Raw genomic sequence first — 19,261 nt, 5'->3', positions numbered from 1 at the left:
TTATTGGATATGTAATATATATATAAATATATATATAGAAGATATAGGAAGCTGCATATTTCATAATAGTTCTTGTTATAAATAAAAAGTAATTGTGTTTAAATTTATAAACCTGGTGACTCTATTTATTGGGCAACCAAGGGCCAAAGACTTTGGGTATGTTTCCAAGAATTATTGGTTAATTCAATTATGTTGCGACTTCAGGTTAAGTGGGGCTGGGTGTCATAACACCAAACTTTTTTATGATCTGACCCAATATTTCACATGGCTCTGTATCATACTTCATTTTAGAATCATGCTGTGAAGTGTCTTGAGACACTTCCTTAAATCAAAGGCTCAGCACTGCTGGAGGTTTTAAAGTGCACTGGTCAGATTTCACTTGCTAAAAATGATACCAAATAATAATAAGAAGAAGAATTGCTTATTGTCACAAGTAGGCTTCAATGAAGTTACTGTGAAAAGCCCCTAGTCACCACATTCCGGCGCCTGTTCGGGGAGGCTGGTACGGGAATTGAACCCGCGCTGCTGGCCTTGTTCTGCATTACAAGCCAGCTGTTTAGCCCACTGTGCTAAACCATTAAACCGAGATGCCATCTATTCCATTGCTCAAACACAAGCTAAAGTTCATATGGCTCGATTCAAAAAGGGAACTGGATATATTCTTGAAAGAGGAGAATGTTGGAAGGCTATGGTTAATGGGCAAGGAAGTGGGACTAATCGATTTCCTCCAGGTGCTCTGGTTTCTTCCCACTGTCCAAAGATGCGCTGGTTAGATGGATTGGCCATGCTAAATTGCCCCTTAGTGCCCAACGGGTAGGTGGGGTTATGGGGATAGGGCGGGAGATTGGTCCTAGGTAGGGTGCTCTTTTCGAGGGCCGGTGCAGACACCATAGACCGAATGGCCTCCTTCTGCACTGTAGGGATTCTGTCATTAGCTCTTTCAAAGTTCCAGCACAGGTATGATGGGTGAAATGGCCTCAACTATGCTGAACGATTCATCTAATGGCCAGTTCAATATTCCTCCTTTAATTGGCACCACCAAGAACAGATTAACTGGTCACTTATCTTGTGTAAAGTGGCTGCCATGTTTGCCGACACAACAGTCACTGCATGTCAAAGTGATTTATCTGAAGTACTTTCAGAATTTTGAGAGATCTGATAAAGTGCTTTATAAATGCAAGTCTTCCTTCTATCCTTTGATACAGGATGACTCGTCAAATTTCAAAATCATGAGGAGTTCAGACAAAGTATAGAGAGAGAAATTGTTCCTCACAGATGTGGAACACCTGGTAGAAAATGAGGACGCGACGATCAAGTTTTAAGCAGAGAGTGGTTAGGATCTGGAATGTTCTGCCCAGCAGTGTCGTAGAGGCAGATACAAGCATGACTTTCAAGAAAGAATATTGGATAAGCAGCTGAAGGGAAAATAAATTGCAGGGAAATGAGAACAGAGCAGGGATGTGGGCCTAGCTAATATACTGTTACTTGGAGTTCAACAGGTTGAATGACCGCCATCTGTGATGTGACCATTCTATGATTCTAACCAGCGAAATGAGCCATGGGCGTGCTGGAGACCAATACCCAATAAGAACTGAATTCAGATCCATACTCGTTTCTTTCAATGTTACAGGCAGCAGAGAAGGGACTTCATTCTCAACAGTCTGGACCAAGCAGGTACTCATCCCGCAAATGGAGGAAGGGTTGGGTTTAATATTCACCAGCATCCAGCCATCAAATTGTCATTGCTTGCTCCAAATTGTGATATTTAAATAAAAATTCAGCCTTTAAATAAATTATGCAAATCATATAAACAAACTTTGAGGCTAACTGGATGCCTTGTGTATGTAGTTCCATAAATATGGTAAATAGATGCTTACATAATGCAGAATTCTAAATGTAATACTTAGTCATCTACACATTAATAGTAAACAGACAATTAGGTCTTAAATTACAGTGAAACTACTTAACCGTCTGGACTGAGGGGCCAGGAAATGGGTGTAAATCTTAATCAAGGAGAATAACCTTTTTCTACATTTCCTATATCATTTGGAATAAAACAGTACAATCTCTAAAACAGCTGACCAGTGCAAGGGGGAAGTGCAAAAACGTTTAGCTGCTTTGATTCACCACCAGCAACAAAATCACTGATGCTGGAGCTTTTCCACATACTCAGACAGCAGCAGGATATTGTTGCCAGAAATGAACACTTCTTCCGACAACCCAGTAGGTCCAACATCCAGAAGACTGGCTTTCCGCTGCAGGTTTCAGGAACAGATGGCAAAGTAATCAACGCTGTGACAAGTGGGTGGATGGGGGGGGGGGGGGGGGGGGGGGGGGGGAGAGCAGTATCTAGCTGTGCAGTCAGGGAGAGGGTTGGATAGTTACAGCATGATACATTAGAACCTAGCAGACAAGCTTAATTTGTGCAGTTTATAAAACAAGAATCCCGACTCATCCAGGCAACTTTTACTTGCTAAAATAAGTGAATACATCATTTACAAAAGGTTAATTCACACAAAACTTAAGCTCCAATAAAGATGATTTACCAATGCCTTCAAAAATACAAAAACAATCTTTGGAGAGAAAGAAGGCTGTAACAGACTGAAGAAAGCTGCAATAGAGCCACCATTGACAGTGCAAATACATAAAACCGGATCAACTGGTAGTGGCGTAATGCTTTGGAGAGATCTATGGCAATCTAAAAATTCTGCTTTAGTGCACCCTAATAAATCATTTGTAAACTAACCCGTTGCATTAAACTGTGTGCTCATCATATTTTGGCAGTAGGACCAGGGAATCAGAACATTTACGCGAGTTGTGTAATTTAATCGGCTGTGTCTTATTCTAATTATGTTGAATACACGAGGTTAGCTGAAGAGCAAATACTTCACCTCCATGCTGTAATATTTGTCGATGTAAGTTTTGGCAGACAAGAATTTACAACAGATTTTGTTTGAAATCTGTGGTTCACACCTCTTGCCCTTGTTTAGTACCAATGACACAGATCAACACCTAGGTTGACAACATAATTACCCATGGAAAGTAGTTTTAAACCATCACTATTAAACACACAGACATTTTTAGTGCACTATTTAAGTGGCTAGTTCTCCATTCAATAGGGGAAAAAACACTTAATTAGGGAAAAATTTTAAATTTCTTGGGTAGAACTTTTTTCTTAGTTCCCAAATCAAACTACAGATAAAAGTCTCCACAAAAGAACAGTGAGCTGTTTGCTTGCATGTGTGATTACCTATTCAGCATGTATTCTGAACAAGGACTTTAAATAAACCATCACGATTTTCAATTTGTCTTCACAAATTTGTTCCTCGCCTTCATACTGTACCTCCTCCTCTCCCCCCTCCCCCCACCAACCAAAAATAAATTTAAAAGAACTTTTAACTCAAATAAGATAAATCAAGTTAGCCACATCGAAAAGGCAGACAACCGTGGGCATTTAATAATGTAACCTGCCAAATTACCCACTAGTTACACTAGAGTCTGTTTTAGAATACATTTCTAAGCTGGGTTGTCAAACTAATCATTCTTAAATCGAGGTCCCTCTTAGTACATTATCTACACACCCAGTTTGACATCAATTAACGGACTTAAAGTAACTCAACTTGACTTTTACTTTTTAAAAAATCCTTGATGCCAAGGCAAGAGGAATATTCCAGTCATTGTACATAGATTTGTAGACAAACGTAGAAAGCACAACATATTGAACTGAGTGGCATGTTGGTTTTCTACCATGTTTTCTGATAAATTTCAAGACAGACCCCCATTTCTGAAGATGTTTTGTTTGATAATTGTTTAACATTGTCTCAAACTGTACTTTTTTTAAACGAGGAAGTCATTATTTTGAGGAATCATCTCAAAAGAATACTTTGATGTGACGTTTAATAAAAAATAGCATACCGGTGTACAAAACTGTGCTTGTGCAGGTGAGAGAGTCCAGCAGTAATCTCGCATGCCATCCTCTGAAGCAGTTCCGAACCATGGGGGCTTTGCTCCTGCTGTTGGCTATGTAGGTAGCCTTTTATGTCACCCTGTGAATGTGAGGAATAAAGTAGCATTAATTGTCCATGTTACTTGAGCTACCTGCTGTTAACAACACCCGCAAATCTCTTTGACTCTCACTCAACGGTAGGCAGGGTAAATTGGCATATCTCGTATTTATTGAAATAGTGCTGCAAATTAAAAGCATGCATTTCATATTTTTAAAATTACTAAATGGATCAAAATACTGGTATTCCATGCCAGATGATATAGCAAGGCAGGAGAAAATGTGAACATCAGGGTGTCAGATGGCTATGGAAAAGTGTGATCAGGGAATGGAGTGACCATTCTGTCAATTGGAATGTTCCAGTTTTGAGCATCATGTGATTAAAACAAATATTTTAATCAAACACCTGAGCAATACTCCAGAAATGCAAAAATATCTGAGTACCCACCATTTCTCTTGTATTACATCAAGCACACACTGTCCCATTTGTTAATGACCTCTTGTGTTGCAATGTCAAGCCTGGGCATTGCTTTTAACTAAGGCTTGTATACTTACCTTCCAACACCAGGTGACACTACAGCACATCAAGATTTGTTTTTCAGGTGGCTTTACAGCTCTAAGTTGTGTTTAAACATACTGCTTCCACCTGCATGGGCTGCTTTCCTCCATAATTTCCTCCTCTCCATCAGGCTTCTGCCTTTCTGCTGCAATACTTGCCCATCCTGTTACCACCCATCCTCATTGCCTTCACCATTCCTCTCTGCGTCCCTCCGCTATCTGGATTGGCAGTTTTCCCTGGGAAATTAGCAATTTTGTTTTTAAAGCGTTTATCAATAACAGCGGAAAGGTGATTAGCAGGAAAGAGCTGCCAGGATGAGAGACAATTGGAGTCACATTATTCACGTGGTTGTATCCATGATACTCTGAAATTAACCATGAAAAGGCCCAATTTGCCCGATTTAGGCAAGGGGGAAGATGATTGGAAAATGTCTAGTGCCCAAATGGAGACGGCTCACATGGCAAGCTGAAATTCGTAAAACTGTGAAATAACCTGCACCTTCCCATCACTTAGGGAGCATTCTACTGGGGCCTTAGAGCAATGCAACTGTGCAACGTTGCAATAATAGAGGAAGTTTCACAAATGGAAAGAGGGGAAATAAAATAAATTACCTGCATTTAGAGTGCCTTTCATTGATAATTGTATATTAAATGTATAAAGTTGGTGAACATTAACTAGGCATTCACTTGTACTCCTATAAATAGGAACAGACTGAAAATGTGACTGTTGAATTAGAAGGTGTAGGTTTGTAATCTGTGTCCTTGTAAATAAGAGTTCAAGTGTATCAAGATTATGCTCCAGTTCTATCCTTCACCAATAGGCTAGCTAGAATAGATCAATGACTTTAGGAGTCAAATCACTGCATCAAAAATATAAAAGAAAACAGATTAATAATAATAACTGTTGCTCTGGTAAGACGTAAAGTAACAATGAGTTATGAATCCATTTAATCCTTAATAAAATATATCTGTGACAAAAAGTTTTTAAAAGGTCTAACATATTGCTAACTACAGATCCAAAGAAACCCTTCACTGTATCCTTGTCCCATCTCTAACAGCCTCCAGCTCTGCAAACCCTTCAAGATGTGCATGCTCTTTCAATTCTTTTTTAAAAAAATATTTTTATTCTCCACCTTTTTCACATTTTCTCCCAAATTTACACCCAACAATAAACAATAATAAGTAACGAATGCAATGTCAATCCCCATATCAACAACAACGATCCCATCCTCCCACCAAACATTAGCCCGCATGTTAACATAAACAAATGACGAAAAGGAATCAGGAATCATCCATAGTCACCATTAACACATAGTCCCCTTCCCCCAGCAACCCCCCCCTATTGTTGATGTAATCCAATTCTCGAAAGTGCATCATGAACAACACCCTTGAATTGTAAAACACCTCCATCCTTCAGTTCAAATTTGACCTTAAGCATCAAGAATTCCAGCAGGTCCCACCGCCACGCCAGGGCACAGGGTGGCGAGGTTGATCTCCACCCTAACAGGATCCGCCTTCGGGTGATCAACGAGGCAAAGGCTACATCTGCCTCCGCACCAATTTCCAACCCCAGCTGGTCCGACAGCCCGAACATGGCCTCCCGAGGGCCTGGGTCCAGTTTCATGTGCACCACTTTAGAGATTACTCTAAAAACCTCCTTCCAGTAATCCTCCAGCTTTGGACAGGGCCAACACCCCCCCCCCCCCCCCCCAAACCACATTCACCAACTCATCCTCGCTCTTGTAAGGTGTGCTCTATACACCACCTTTAGCTGCATCAGCCCCAACCTTGCACACTAGGTGGTGGTGTTCACTCTCCGGAGTACCTCACACCAGAAACCCTCCTCCATACCATCTCCCAACTCTTCCTCCCACTTTGCCTTGACCCTTTCCAGCGGCGCCTTCTCCTCTTCCAAAATTGCCCCGTAAGCCGCCGATACTACCCCCTTCTCCAGTCTCCGTCGTCAGCACCTCCTCCAGCAATGTGGAAGCCAGATCTACTGGGAAGCTCTGTATTTCCTTTCTGGCAAAGGCTCGAACCTGCATGTATGTAAATATTTCCCCCTGCTCCAGCCCATACTTCGCTCCCAGCTCCTTTAATCCTGCAAACCAACCCCCAAAAAATAAATCTTTTAGTGTCCTAATTTCTTTCTCCTTCCATCTCCAAAAACTTCCATCCCACTTCCCTGGTTCAAATCTATGGTTCCTCCAAATGCTGGCGATACTGCCTCCAAATCTCAACGAAGCTATTACTACCGACTCCCTGAGTATCTCCCCGGGGACGTCGGGAGGGGCGCTATTGCTGGCGCTTTCAATCCCGATCCACTACCCAAACTCTCCTCCATTCTGACCCATTGGGAGTCAACCCCTCTGACCCAGCTCCATACCTTCTCCACATTCGCCGCCCAGTAATAATACATCAGGTTCAGAAGACCCAAAGCCCCTGCCTGCCCCCCCCCCCCCCCCCCCCCACCCAATCCCGAGTAACCTGCACCCCCAGGTATCTAAAGTGAGTCCCTGCCCTACAGAATGGCAGCCCCCACCCCTGGCCAAGACACCACCAAATATTCACTTGTCTAGATTTAATCTGCACTCTGGTCTATATTTAATTTGATGCTCTTCCAATTCTGGCCTCTGATGCATTCCCAATTTTCTCTCCACCATTAAAAACTGTGCGTTCAGATAAAGAGTTTAAATCTAACTAAGTTCTTTGTGGTCAAACTAGTAAAACCACTTGGTGTCCTGTTTTATTCTTTTATGAGATGTTACTGGCGCAGTAACCTTTATTGTCCACCTTTAACTGTCAGAGAGGATGGAGGTGTGCTGCCTTCTTGAACCTCTACAGTCCACGTATACCTACAGTGTTGTTAGGAAGGGTGCTCTAGTTTTTTGATCAAGTGACAGTGAAGGAATAGCAATATAGTTCCAAGCCAGGAATGCAAGCTTCTTATGAATGCAGAGAAGGCTTTTGATAGGGTATAATTGTTAAAAGTTTTGGGGAGGTTCAGGTTTGGGCCCATGTTTATCTCATGAATGAGGTGTTTATAAGCATTAGGACGAATTTGATTAGCTTGGGAGATTTCTGGCTATACAGGGGTATGAGGCAAGGGTGTCCATTGTCCCCACTTTTGTTTGCATTGGCTATCAAACCCTTGACTATTGCACTCTGGGCATCAGAGGAGTGATCGGATAATGTAGGGGAGGCTAGGAGCATAAAGGCTCGTTGTATACAGATGACGTGTTGCTGTATATTTCCAATCCGTTGGATTGTACGAGTAGGATTACGGGTATATTGGAGAAATTTGGCACTTTTTCAGACTATAAATTGAATGTGACCAAAGGTGATGTGTTACCGGTGAATGCCCTGGGGAAAGGGGCAGGTTTGAGTGCCTTACCATTTAAGCTGGCCAGGAGTAGGTTCAGGTATTTAGGTATTCAGGTGGTTCATCACTGGGCCACGATGTATCAATGGAATCTGGCTGGCTTGGTGGAGGGGGTGAAAGGGAATCTGAAGAGCTGGGATGCCCTCCCATTTTAGTTAGCTGGGCAGGTGCAGACGATCAAGATGAAAGACCCGCCAAGATTTGCTTGTGTTTCGGTCCCTCCCGATGTTCCTGTCAAAGGCGTACTTTGGTAAGGTGGAAGGTTAATTGCGGCCTTCGTGAGGGCTGGCAAGATGTCGCAGATTTGACGGATGTTTTTACAAAGGAAGCGGCGGGGGGGGCGGGAAAAGAGAGCTTGCGCTCCTGAACCTGTCTTATTAGGCGAATGGACAGAGTGGGTGCAGATGGAAGAGGTGTTATGTGTGTGGGGGTAACTTTGAGGACTTTGGTTGCAGCACTATTTCCATTTGTCCCGGGGAAGTATACGGTGATTCCGGTGGCTTCGTCCATCACGGTTTGGAACCAGCTGACATGGCATTTTGGCATCGGGGGTATATTAATGCTGGCCCCTATTTGTGGGAATCACCAGTTTGACCCGGCAGAGATAGATGCAGCATATAGACGGTGGCACAGGGAAGAGGTGGAATGGGTGAGGGACTTGTTCGTAGAAGAAATGTTTGCAAGCTTGGGAGAGTTGCAGGATAAATATGAGTTGCTGGGGAGGTGGAGGAGAAAGAGTTCAGATATATACAGATAAAGGATTTTGAAAATTGTGGGAGAGGAGATGTCGCCGGGCCCTCTGGTGGCGATTTTTGGGCTGTCGGAACTGCCGGAGCTGATGTAGTGACTTTTGCCACACTGATCGCCTGGCAGCAAATTCTACTGGCGTGGAGGTCGATGGAGCCGCGTCATCCTGGTTTGGGGTGGGGGGTGCAGAATTCATTAAGCTGGATAAAATAAAGTTTGGCCTTCAGGGCTCGGCGTGTTCTAGGAGAGCTGAAGATTGTTCTTGCCCCTGTTTGAGGACCTGTGCGTGCCAGCAGAGGGGCGGGGGGAGGGGGGTGGTGTGGAGAAGGAGAGAAGAGTCAAATTATGGGGATTTTCATTGATGTGTTCATGTTCATGCAATGTTCCCTCATCTAATCTGCACAGATGCACAGTCATGCAACAATCTGGAACGTATCGTACAGGCAACAAAAAAAGCATACACAACCTTTTAAGATGCTCGTATACAGCCTCACAGTAATTTTAAAGGGACCACGCAGTGCACAAAATCAGGCTGCACACTACAAATAAAAATTAGAGGGAATATCAGAGACACGTGTTAAGAAACTTTTACTAGTGCGCTGAATGTTCAATACCCCAGTGCCTTATCAAAAATCTAAATCACAGGCAAGTCATTTTTTAAAAAAAGGAATGGGAACAGGTTACAACTCTGTACTTGCAGAGCAATCTTTCCACTTTTCACACATGTAGTTCATATCAGAAGATATCTACTCAACAGCTGAGTTAGTTTGATGATTCCATTAGATGTGCTCAACCTGTGCTGACAAATGGTAATTAAATCACATATGCACAGAGACTGATATGTCAGCATTGAAAAGCACACTTTTTTATAAAGACTTTCATTCCTCAACTCCAATTTCCTGTAACCAGCTGTAGGTGCGAGGCAATATCCAATGTATTTATACGCAGGCCTACATTTAATACATAAAGTATCCTGATAGATATTTGCTTCCACACCTCTAATGTTCAAACATATTTATACTTCTGAAGTATTTCACCGGCTGTAAATCAGGACACTTCCTGAGGCTGAGTGAGACACTATAGGAATGCAAGTTTGTTCTATATTTCTTTGTATACTTGCACATTACAGCAACAAAATTAACATCCAAACTATTACCAATTCTTAGCTGAACAAGAAACTTTCCAAAGCTTACTAAATGTGTATCATTTCATCATATAATACTTTACAAGAATTTAATATCATTGAGCATGATCGCCATTATGGGACTGCAATTTGAATGGGAAGACAATAGCACTAAGAACCCATTGCAAAGCTAGAATCTGCGATTAAGCCATTCTGTTCACGACCTTGTCACATATTCCTCATATTCTTCATAACCTCATATGCGCACCATCACCTAGACTGCCTATTTCCACTTCCGTAACACTGTTTAGCCTCATACCCGTCTCGGCTCACCTGCTGCTGAAACCCTTACCCGTGACTTTGTTTCCTCCAGGCTCAACTATTTCAATGCATTCCTGGCTGTTCACCCATGTTCTAACGTCCCCTAATTTGAAGTCATTCAAAACTCTGCTGCCTGCGTCTTAAGTCACAGCAAATCCTGTTCCCAATTACCTTTTTTTGCCGACCTGCATTCACTCCCAGTTAAACAACTTGTTGGTTTTTAAATTCTCATGCTTGTTTACAAATCCCTCCATGTGGCCTTGCCCCTCCCCATTTGTGTAATCTGCTCCAACCCCACGAGATCTCTGCACTCCTCTGATTCTGGCCTCTTGTGCCTTCTGAATTAAAATTGCTCCACCATTGGTGGCTGTGCCTTCTTGGCCACAAGCTCTGGAATTCCTTCCCTCCACCCCTCTACCTTGTATTCCTCCTTTTAAGACGCTATTAAAGGAATATACCTTTGGTCAAGTTTTTGGTTATCTAACCTGATAACTCCTTATGCGGCTTGGGGTCATATTTTGTTTTAGAGTGTTCTTTTGAAGAACCTCAGGATATTTCATTACATTAAAGGTGCTTTATAAATACGTTGTTGAAGTTGACCATTCAGAGTAGTACTGGGAGCATTGTCATTTTCTAAAGAAACCCTACCTACCGCATGGAACAAACAACAATAAACAACACTCGAGTCCGGACACATTGGGTGGGCCGGGTAGGGAACCAGCCTTTAGGATGCCTTCTTACCCTGTAAACTAATCGGATTGTTTCAATCTTTGTGACAACAAAGTCCACAAGGTCCTCACACTAGTTGGGAGTTGAAGGTGGACGGGACTGGGAGAGGGTTTAAGACAGGTGGGTCAGCAAGTAGCATAGTGGTTAGCACAGTTGCTTCGCAGCTCCAAGGTCCCAGATTCGATTCCCGGCTGGGTCACTGTCTGTGCGGAGTCTAAAAGTTCTCCCCGTGTCTGCATGGATGTCCTCCGGGTGCTCCGGTTTCCTCCCACAGTCCAAAGATGTGCGGGTTAGGTGGATTGGCCATGCTAAATTGCCCTTAGTGTCCAAAAAATGTTAAGTGGGGGTTACTGGGTTATGGGTATAGGGTAGATACATGGGCTTCAGTAGGGTACTCTTGGTAAGGGCCGGTGCCAACTTGATGGGCCGATTGGCCTCCTGCGCTGTAAATTCTATGATTCTATGAACTGCCTGCAGTTGAGAAGAGAAGCTGCGGATTATCCTTATTTTCCAAAATAATCCGGGAATAGTGCGCAGTTTTAACAGATATAATTGGGACCTGGTAGTGTTTTAAGTGGTCCAACCAGATATGGCAATGGATGGCTAAACCAGTTAACCACCCTATTCTTTCAAGTCTGCATTGACTGGACTTAAAAGAGATGAGGGCTGTATGGGGAACAGGATGAGAGAGTAATGATTTTATCACGGGCGAGGACATCAAAGGTGGAAGTGAAGTGGTTGCATTAAAAACGGCAGAACCATTGTAATAAGCAATCAGATTTAACTGTGGAGATCACAAACAAAACAGGGCCCAGAAATCACTGCCGGACTATACTTTTTTGTGCTCATCAAGCCAATCACTGGGAGTTAGTGGCACACAGAAAATTATAGCCCCAAGTTTATATATACCACCCAGTAAAAATTACATAATTGGTTCTCTTTTGAAATCACTGCTATAAATTATAAAGCATTGTTGCCAAAGCCTTTCCTATTTTTGGACAGTAAAGCAGCTTCTGCTGACATTAATCCTTTCACAAAAATAATGCGAAACCTTTTGCATTCTGCAATAAAGTAGTTGTGGGTGGGGTGAGGTGAGGTGGGTGGGGTGGGGGAGGAAGGTTTTGGTTGCCAATTCAAGTGACCTTACTGGAGCTAGAGAGGAAGGTGCATCAGAGCCCAGTTGGATCCTTGAAAAGTGGACAAGAAAGGGTACAGATTCACCACAGGCAATTAATGGTAGCCACAGGCTTCAAGTTAGAACTTTCCATCACCACTTTGGATGATGAGCAGTTGTGACTCAGAGAGGAAAAAGAGCAAAAAAAAACCATAGAAGACTGAAGCAACTGAGTTGCGCTAGAAAGAAAGTCGTTGGAAAAGAGTGTAGCATTCCCCAATGTGCCCATAACCCCAACATCAACATAATTATTCTTTATAGATGCTTTTGAGTACTGAAGACCAATTTTATGACTTGCACTGTTTTGAAGATTACAGGTGGAACAACTGACTTAGAAACTGGACAAACATAAACGCTCACTGCTACATATGAGGCCTAAAATATAAAGTGGCAATCAGGTGATGCAAATAAAAGCCTGAAATTAAAAACCTAGAACTGACATTATAATATTATATGTATCTTTTTATGTTGCAAATTCAGGTTAGAGTGTTAGCAAGTGTCAAAAGATCGAAGTGTCTGTAAAATACATGGTTCAACATTCCAAATGATAATTAGCTGATATGTAATACACTTGCTGAAATACAGAGTAATCAAATTGCTTGCTACTATAGGTCAGCATCAGATGAAGCTTAGCAGATGTAAATGGAATTCACAGAGCAAGAGTATTCTTCTTTGAAAGATCACCAAAAAATGTCAGGGAAGACAGCTGTAAAACGAACAGCTAAAGATATGATGGGTGATCAGTAAGTTCGCGAATGATACAAAAATTGGTTTAGCACACTGGGCTAAATCGCTGGCTTTTAAAGCAGACCAAGGCAGGCCAGCAGCACGGTTCAATTCCCGTACCAGCCTCCCCGAACAGACGCCGGAATGTGGCGACTAGGAGCTTTTCACAGTAACTGTAAATATTGTATAGAGAAAACGTTCCTTGCAATTTTGCCAGATGATTGTAGGTAACTATTAACATCAAACAAAATCTGTTTAGTGATCAGAATTTCTCTGCTTACTTAAAGCATTTTTCTATCAAAACTTAAAGCATTTTTCTATCAAAACTTTGATATTTAGAATTGCAGAGTTGTTACAGTACAGAAGGAAGTCTTTCAGTCCACGCACTGGCTATCTAAATGAACAATTGATAGCCTACCTGTGACAATAAGCGATTTTCATTTCAATTGGTGGGGTGGTAAATAGTGAGGATAGCCTCAGAAGGATGTAGATGGGCTGGTCAGATTGGCTGATCGTTGACAAATAGAATTCAATATGGATAAGTGTGAGGTGATGCACTTGGGCACGACAAACAAGGCAAGGGAATACATGATTAACGGCAGGATCCTGGGAAACACATCAGAGTGTGCATGTATACTTAAAGTAGCAAGGCAAGTAGACACAGTGGTATCTCGCCTTTCTTAGCCAAGGCATGGGGTTTAAGAGCAGGGAGATTATGCTGGAACTGTATAAAATGTTGGTTAGGCCACAGCGGGAGTACTGTGTGCAGTTCTGGAATCCACATTATAGGAGGGATGTGATAGCACTGGAAAGGGTTTAATAATAATAATCATTATTGACACAAGTAGGTTTACATTAACACTGCAATGAAGTTTGTGAAAATCCCCTAGTCGCCACACTCCAGCGCCTATTCGAGTACACAGAGGGAGAATTCAGAATGTCCAAATTATCTAACAGCACGTCTTTCGGGACTTGTGGGAGGAAACTGGAGCACCCGGTTGGAGAGTTTTAGCTATAGCTATGAAGAAAGATTTGATAGGCTGGGGTTGTTTTCCCTGGAGCAGGGGAGACATGATTGAAATATATAAAAATATGAGTATAGAAAGTAGACAGAATAAACTTTTCCCATTAGTGGAAGGATCAATCAGCATGGTTTTAAAGAAGATGTGAGAAAAAAGCCCTTTCTACCCAGAATGTGGTGGGGTCTGGAACTCACTGCCTGAAAGGATGGTGGAGGCAGAGATGGGCCAAGTGTCGGAAAATGGGAATAGATAACCAGCACAGGCACGATGGGCCTTTCTGTGCTGTAGACCTCTATGACTCTATACATTTCATTTCTACAAGGGAACCTCCATTACCCTCATATCCTGTGACGTGCTAGCATATGCAAGGTTATCAACAAAAGAGTAGACTATTATTGTTAGAGGTTGAATGATCAAAAATAAGTTTAATCTTCCAAAATATAACTAGATAACACGGTTTGTCAGAATCAGCATCTCTTGGTGAAAACAGACTTGAGTGTCCCCTCCCAAACATATGCTGCCAGGAACATCCTGTCTTTTATCAAAGTCTTGATCAACAGGTTTCTGGCCAAAAGGCATCTAGGTCTGTGAATTAAGTGTTCCACAAATTCTTTAGTTCAATTGCAATGATAAAAACATGACTTTTGTTATTTTGGGACCAAATATAACAGTTTTAAAGACTGGGAAGATTTTAAATCTAACTTAGTGCCTGGTCCAATTTTATTTCTCAATAAGTCTGATCCACAGTTTTTAGCCTAAGAAATACAGTGACATTTCCATAGTCTAAAAGATCAAGATTGTCATGGTCAGGTAGGCTCTCATTTATCAGGTAAAGGCATCTAGTTGCAGAAGGCATCGTTATTCAGACATGGCTGTCTTCAGATGATGTGACTTTTATGCTTTAGTACAAAAAGTTTACGTATCAGCAGGAAGCTGGAATTGCAAGTGTAACAACACATGATTAATTAAAAAACAAATAGTGCCGTTTGCCACCCAAGGGAATTGTTCATTTAGATAGCCAGTGCGTGGACTGAAAGACTTCCTTCTGTACTGTAACAACTCTGCAATTCTAAATATCAAAAGTTTTGATAGAAAAATGCTTTAAGTAAGCAGAGAAATTCTGATCACTAAACAGATTTTGTTTGATGTTAATAGTTACCTACAATCATCTGGCAAAATTGCAAGGAACGTTTTCTCTATACAATATTTACATACTACTTATTCAAACACTGCATTTGGCCATCTATAGTTAGCGGTCTCCCAATTCAATTTTAGAAGGAAACTGGGATGGGGGGGCACACGGAAAGAGGAACAAAATAGCACTGGAAACCCTCATCCGGATCAGTCCAAATTCAAAGACACGTGAATCAAACTCACAAATCTCTCAGCCGCCATCTCTTTTGATGGCCCAATGATGGGAATTATGCAAGCAATATAATTGTCCTGAACATTTTTGGTAGTTCCATATTGTAGTTCAAAAACCCAACAGCACCAGGTTGAAATTCCTCTCATTACACAAGGTTCTTTTCAACTGCCATAAAATTCAATGGAATATTACATGTCAGACTGCTTAACATTTATTCCACTCAAGGAGAGCTGCATAATTCATTTGAGCCTTTCGCAATTGAATTATAATTTCTTTGTGGAATAAATATGGTTCTCAGCAATGTTCTTAAAGAATATTCTTCTATGCACACTAATTTCTGCTGTTTATGGAATATATTTGTGTCAGACTCAAGTTCTAGTCCCGAAATATGTTGTTCCTCGAGCAGACTGGGCTCGATCCACTGCAGTTTAGAAGAGCGAGGGTGACTTGATTGAAGTATACAAGATCCTGAATGTTCTCGACAAGGTGAACTTGGAAAGGATGTTTCCTCTTGTGGGTGAATTCAAAACTAGAGGACACTGTTTTAAGATTAAGGGTCGTCCTTTAGGACAGAGATGAGAATATCTTTCTCTAGAGGGATATGTAACTTCGGAACACCCTGCCTCAGAAGGTGGTAGTAGTAGAAGCGAATGTACCACAGACATGATTGGATTGAATAGCGGAGATTTGATGTGCTGAATGGCCAGTTCTGCTCCCATTTCATTTGTTTGTATAAATAGGGACTTGATACGTAGACTCAAACTTCCATGCAGGCCGAACTTTCTCTAATAGCACTGAGGATTTAGATAAAGAGTGTAGCACTTCACAGAATGATCAAGTGCCAAAAATAGGCTAATTGTGAAATACTATGTTTTGCGAAACACAGAGGAAAACAGCGTCTGAACTTTGATTACAGGTGGTGAGTTTTTAATATGGAAATATAAATTAATTCAAAATGAAATGCATTCTCTACCTGAACTAGTCCTTTTATATGTGTAATATAAGCAAGGTCAAAGTTGAAATAGAACCACTTTGCATCGCAATCCAGAATTCAATCGTAAAAGATTTTCTAACTATTAGGAATATAAAGCATTTCTGAAGAGACACATGGTCAAAACTTTTCATTTTGCACTCACCAGGACAAATTCAAGAATGCCAAGTTTCAAAAGTTCACAATAATTTATAATGCAGAAGAAAAGGGTGCTGATTGCTTGGCAAGTTCACTCTGATTGGCTGAAGGAGAAAGCAACATAGAAATATAGACTCCCCAAGCTCTCTGGTAATTCAAAGAAATGATGAAGGCTTGGACATATTCCTTTCGTTTGCATAGAAACAGGTCTCTGCATGTGAATACATGTCCGTCCAGTAAGCATAAATGTCCAATAAACTTTAGAGTTGGACCAATTACCTTAAATTGGTTGTTAGTGTAGCTCTTAGCGCACTTAGGAAGTGCTGCCCAATCACGGAATCACATCCAACAGCAGATGTCGTGTTTTGGGTTTTGCAAACATAGGTTGGTCGACTATGGTCTGTGCTCTCATATGACAAACAACCTGCATTATAACTATCTTGTTTGTGGAGTTTGCAAATTCTCCTAGTGTCTGCGTGGGTCTCACCCCCACAACCCAAAGATGCTAAGGGTAGGTGGACTGGCCACAGTATATTGCCCCTTAATTGGAAAGAAAAAATGTTTTAAAAAAAACAATTTTGTTTCAGTTGATCAGCCAATTGTGATGTATGGCATACATAGCTGGCATCAAACTGGCATGAAATTCGAAACACAACATTGTTCAATTGTATGGTGGGAAGAATGTCTTTTTGGACTGAGTTTAGCTCAGTTGGCTGGACAGCTGGTTCGTGATGCAGAACAAGGCCAACAATGCGGGTTCAATTCCCGTACCGGCCCGCCTTCTCAAACTTGCCCCTCGCCTAAGGTGTGGTGATCCTCAGGTTAAATCAACAGCAGTCAGCTCTCCGCCTCAAAAGGGGAAAAGCAGCCTATGGTCATCAGGGACTTTGGCGACTTTACCGTACCTGCTTCATACCCTTCAAACATGACCCTGTACAGAATCTGATGAATGCAGCAGCCAATTTACATACAGCCCAAGGTCTCACAAACAGCAATGAGATAGATGACCAGTCTGTTTCTGTGGTGTTAGCTAAGGAATGAATATTAGCCAGGATATCAGGGTAACTTCCTTGTTCAACTTTGAATAATCCCAAAGGGTTTTGACGCTTACCTGAGCCAACTGGATCTCATCTTAACAGAGCAATTGACAATGCAGATTATTTTCCTTCTTTATTTGTACCACTGGCAATGCCAAGTCATGATACATCAATGTTAAGAACATAGGAGGCCAAGGACATAAACAGGAGGAGTAAACCATACGACCTGTTGAGCCTGCTCCCTTATTCAATAATCATGGCTTATCTTAGGCTTCAACGCCAATTTTATGCCCGCTCCACATATCCCTCAATTTCCTGAGATTAAAATCTGTCCATTTTAGCCTTAAATATATTCAGCTACAGGGCATCCGCAACTCCCTGGAATAGAGGATTCCGGAGTTCAATAGGTTCAGCTAAATGATAATTTTCAAACCAAAAGTTTAAGCCGTCAACTCCAACGATCCAAAATCATAGAATTTTTGCCTTTTTTTGATCATTCAATTTTAATGAATACAAGACGATGTTTTGATAATGAAAGGGTAGAAGCAACAAATTTCAGTGCAGTTTGCCCTAGATGGCAGCAAACGCCTGCAATTATTTCCAACTAAGAGAGCCTGTCACTCAGCAGCAAAACAGCAACTGGTGCACTGCAGTACACACCAAACGAGAAGGCTTACATGTTTGAACAAAATGTACCGAGTCAGGAAGTTCCTCTTACAGAAGAGCTCGTTTACAGCTCAGTCGATCACTTATCCATCTTCTTGCCAAAAATATCATACATATCAAAAAGCCTGCTGTGATCTGTGCTCATAGAATGCCATTTCTCAATTATATTTCCTGCTGTTCTTTCTCCCAAACTTACTCAGGGATTTATTTAAACCATTATACCTTTTTACTTGCCTTGAGCTGAAGAACTGTTGTTTCTATTTTCTCAAAAACGAGCCAAAAGTGAAAAACAAACCTCCAGTCATAAATCTAGTCAACACCTCAAAGCATTTATTTCACTCTTTTGATTCTACAAACAAGAGCAACTAAACATCACGAAAATGAGGGGTCGTTCCATAAATTAGGCGGAAATATATATGTGTTTAAATAATTATAATAAATGATAACTGATATGTGGAAACCAGTTAATAAGTGTTAATCATAGAATTATACAGCATTTGTGCTGGCTCTTTGAAAGAGCTCTCAAGTTAGCCCCATTCCCCTGCTCTTTCCCCATATTCCTACATTTTTACAAATTTAAGTATATTTTCCAATCGAAGAATCTGCTTCTATTGCCCATTCAGGCATTGCATTCCATATAGTAACCCACTGCGCAAAAACACATTTTCCTCAACTTTCCTTGGTTTATAAAATTAAAATTTGTACCAGCATGGTTAGGATAAACTAAATATAGGTGTGGTAAAGTCGCCATAGTCCCAGATAACCATAGGCTGTTTTCCCCTTTGAGGTTTAGCTCAGTTGACTGGACAGCTGTTTCGTGATGCAGAACGAGGCCAGCAGCCCGGGCTCAATGCCCGTACCGGCTAAGATTATTCATGAAGGCCCCACCTTCTCAACCTTGCCCCTCGCCTGAGGTGTGGTGAACCCAAGGTTAAATAATAATAAAATAATAATAATCGCTTATTGTCACACCCTAAAACAAAACCACAACACCCCCACCCCCCCCAAACACCAAGTGTATACCATATTTTATAAAACCCCACAAAAGCGCCTTTTAATGTATATTTAATTTTCTCAAGTTTCAAAAACTTCATAAGATCCCACAGTGATACCAAGGCATTGGGTGGAGAAGCTGACCTCCACTCCAACAGCACCTGCCAGCGAGCGATCAGCAAGGTGAAGGCTGAGACATCTGCCCCCAGGCCCGTCTGCAGCTCCAGCAAGTCTGACACCCCAAATATAGGCTACTTTCCCTTTTGAGGGGGAGAGTTGACTGGT

General features: G+C 41.6%; 1 protein-coding gene across 1 annotated transcript in view; it reads right to left on the bottom strand.

Moving 5' to 3' along the window:
• The window catches only part of lmtk2 (lemur tyrosine kinase 2), a 193,684-nt gene that overhangs the window by 85,178 nt on the left and 89,245 nt on the right, over positions 1–19,261 (bottom strand). Inside the window, exon 7 of the mRNA XM_072481547.1 lies at positions 3,916–4,046. Within this exon, the coding sequence (XP_072337648.1) occupies positions 3,916–4,046 (131 nt within the window). The remainder of the gene's footprint in view (positions 1–3,915; positions 4,047–19,261) is intronic.

This window comes from Scyliorhinus torazame, chromosome 17, assembly GCF_047496885.1.
Source record: "Scyliorhinus torazame isolate Kashiwa2021f chromosome 17, sScyTor2.1, whole genome shotgun sequence".
In the NCBI taxonomy this organism is placed as follows: Eukaryota; Metazoa; Chordata; class Chondrichthyes; order Carcharhiniformes; family Scyliorhinidae; genus Scyliorhinus; species Scyliorhinus torazame.
This window is presented reverse-complemented; position numbering and strand designations above follow the sequence as displayed.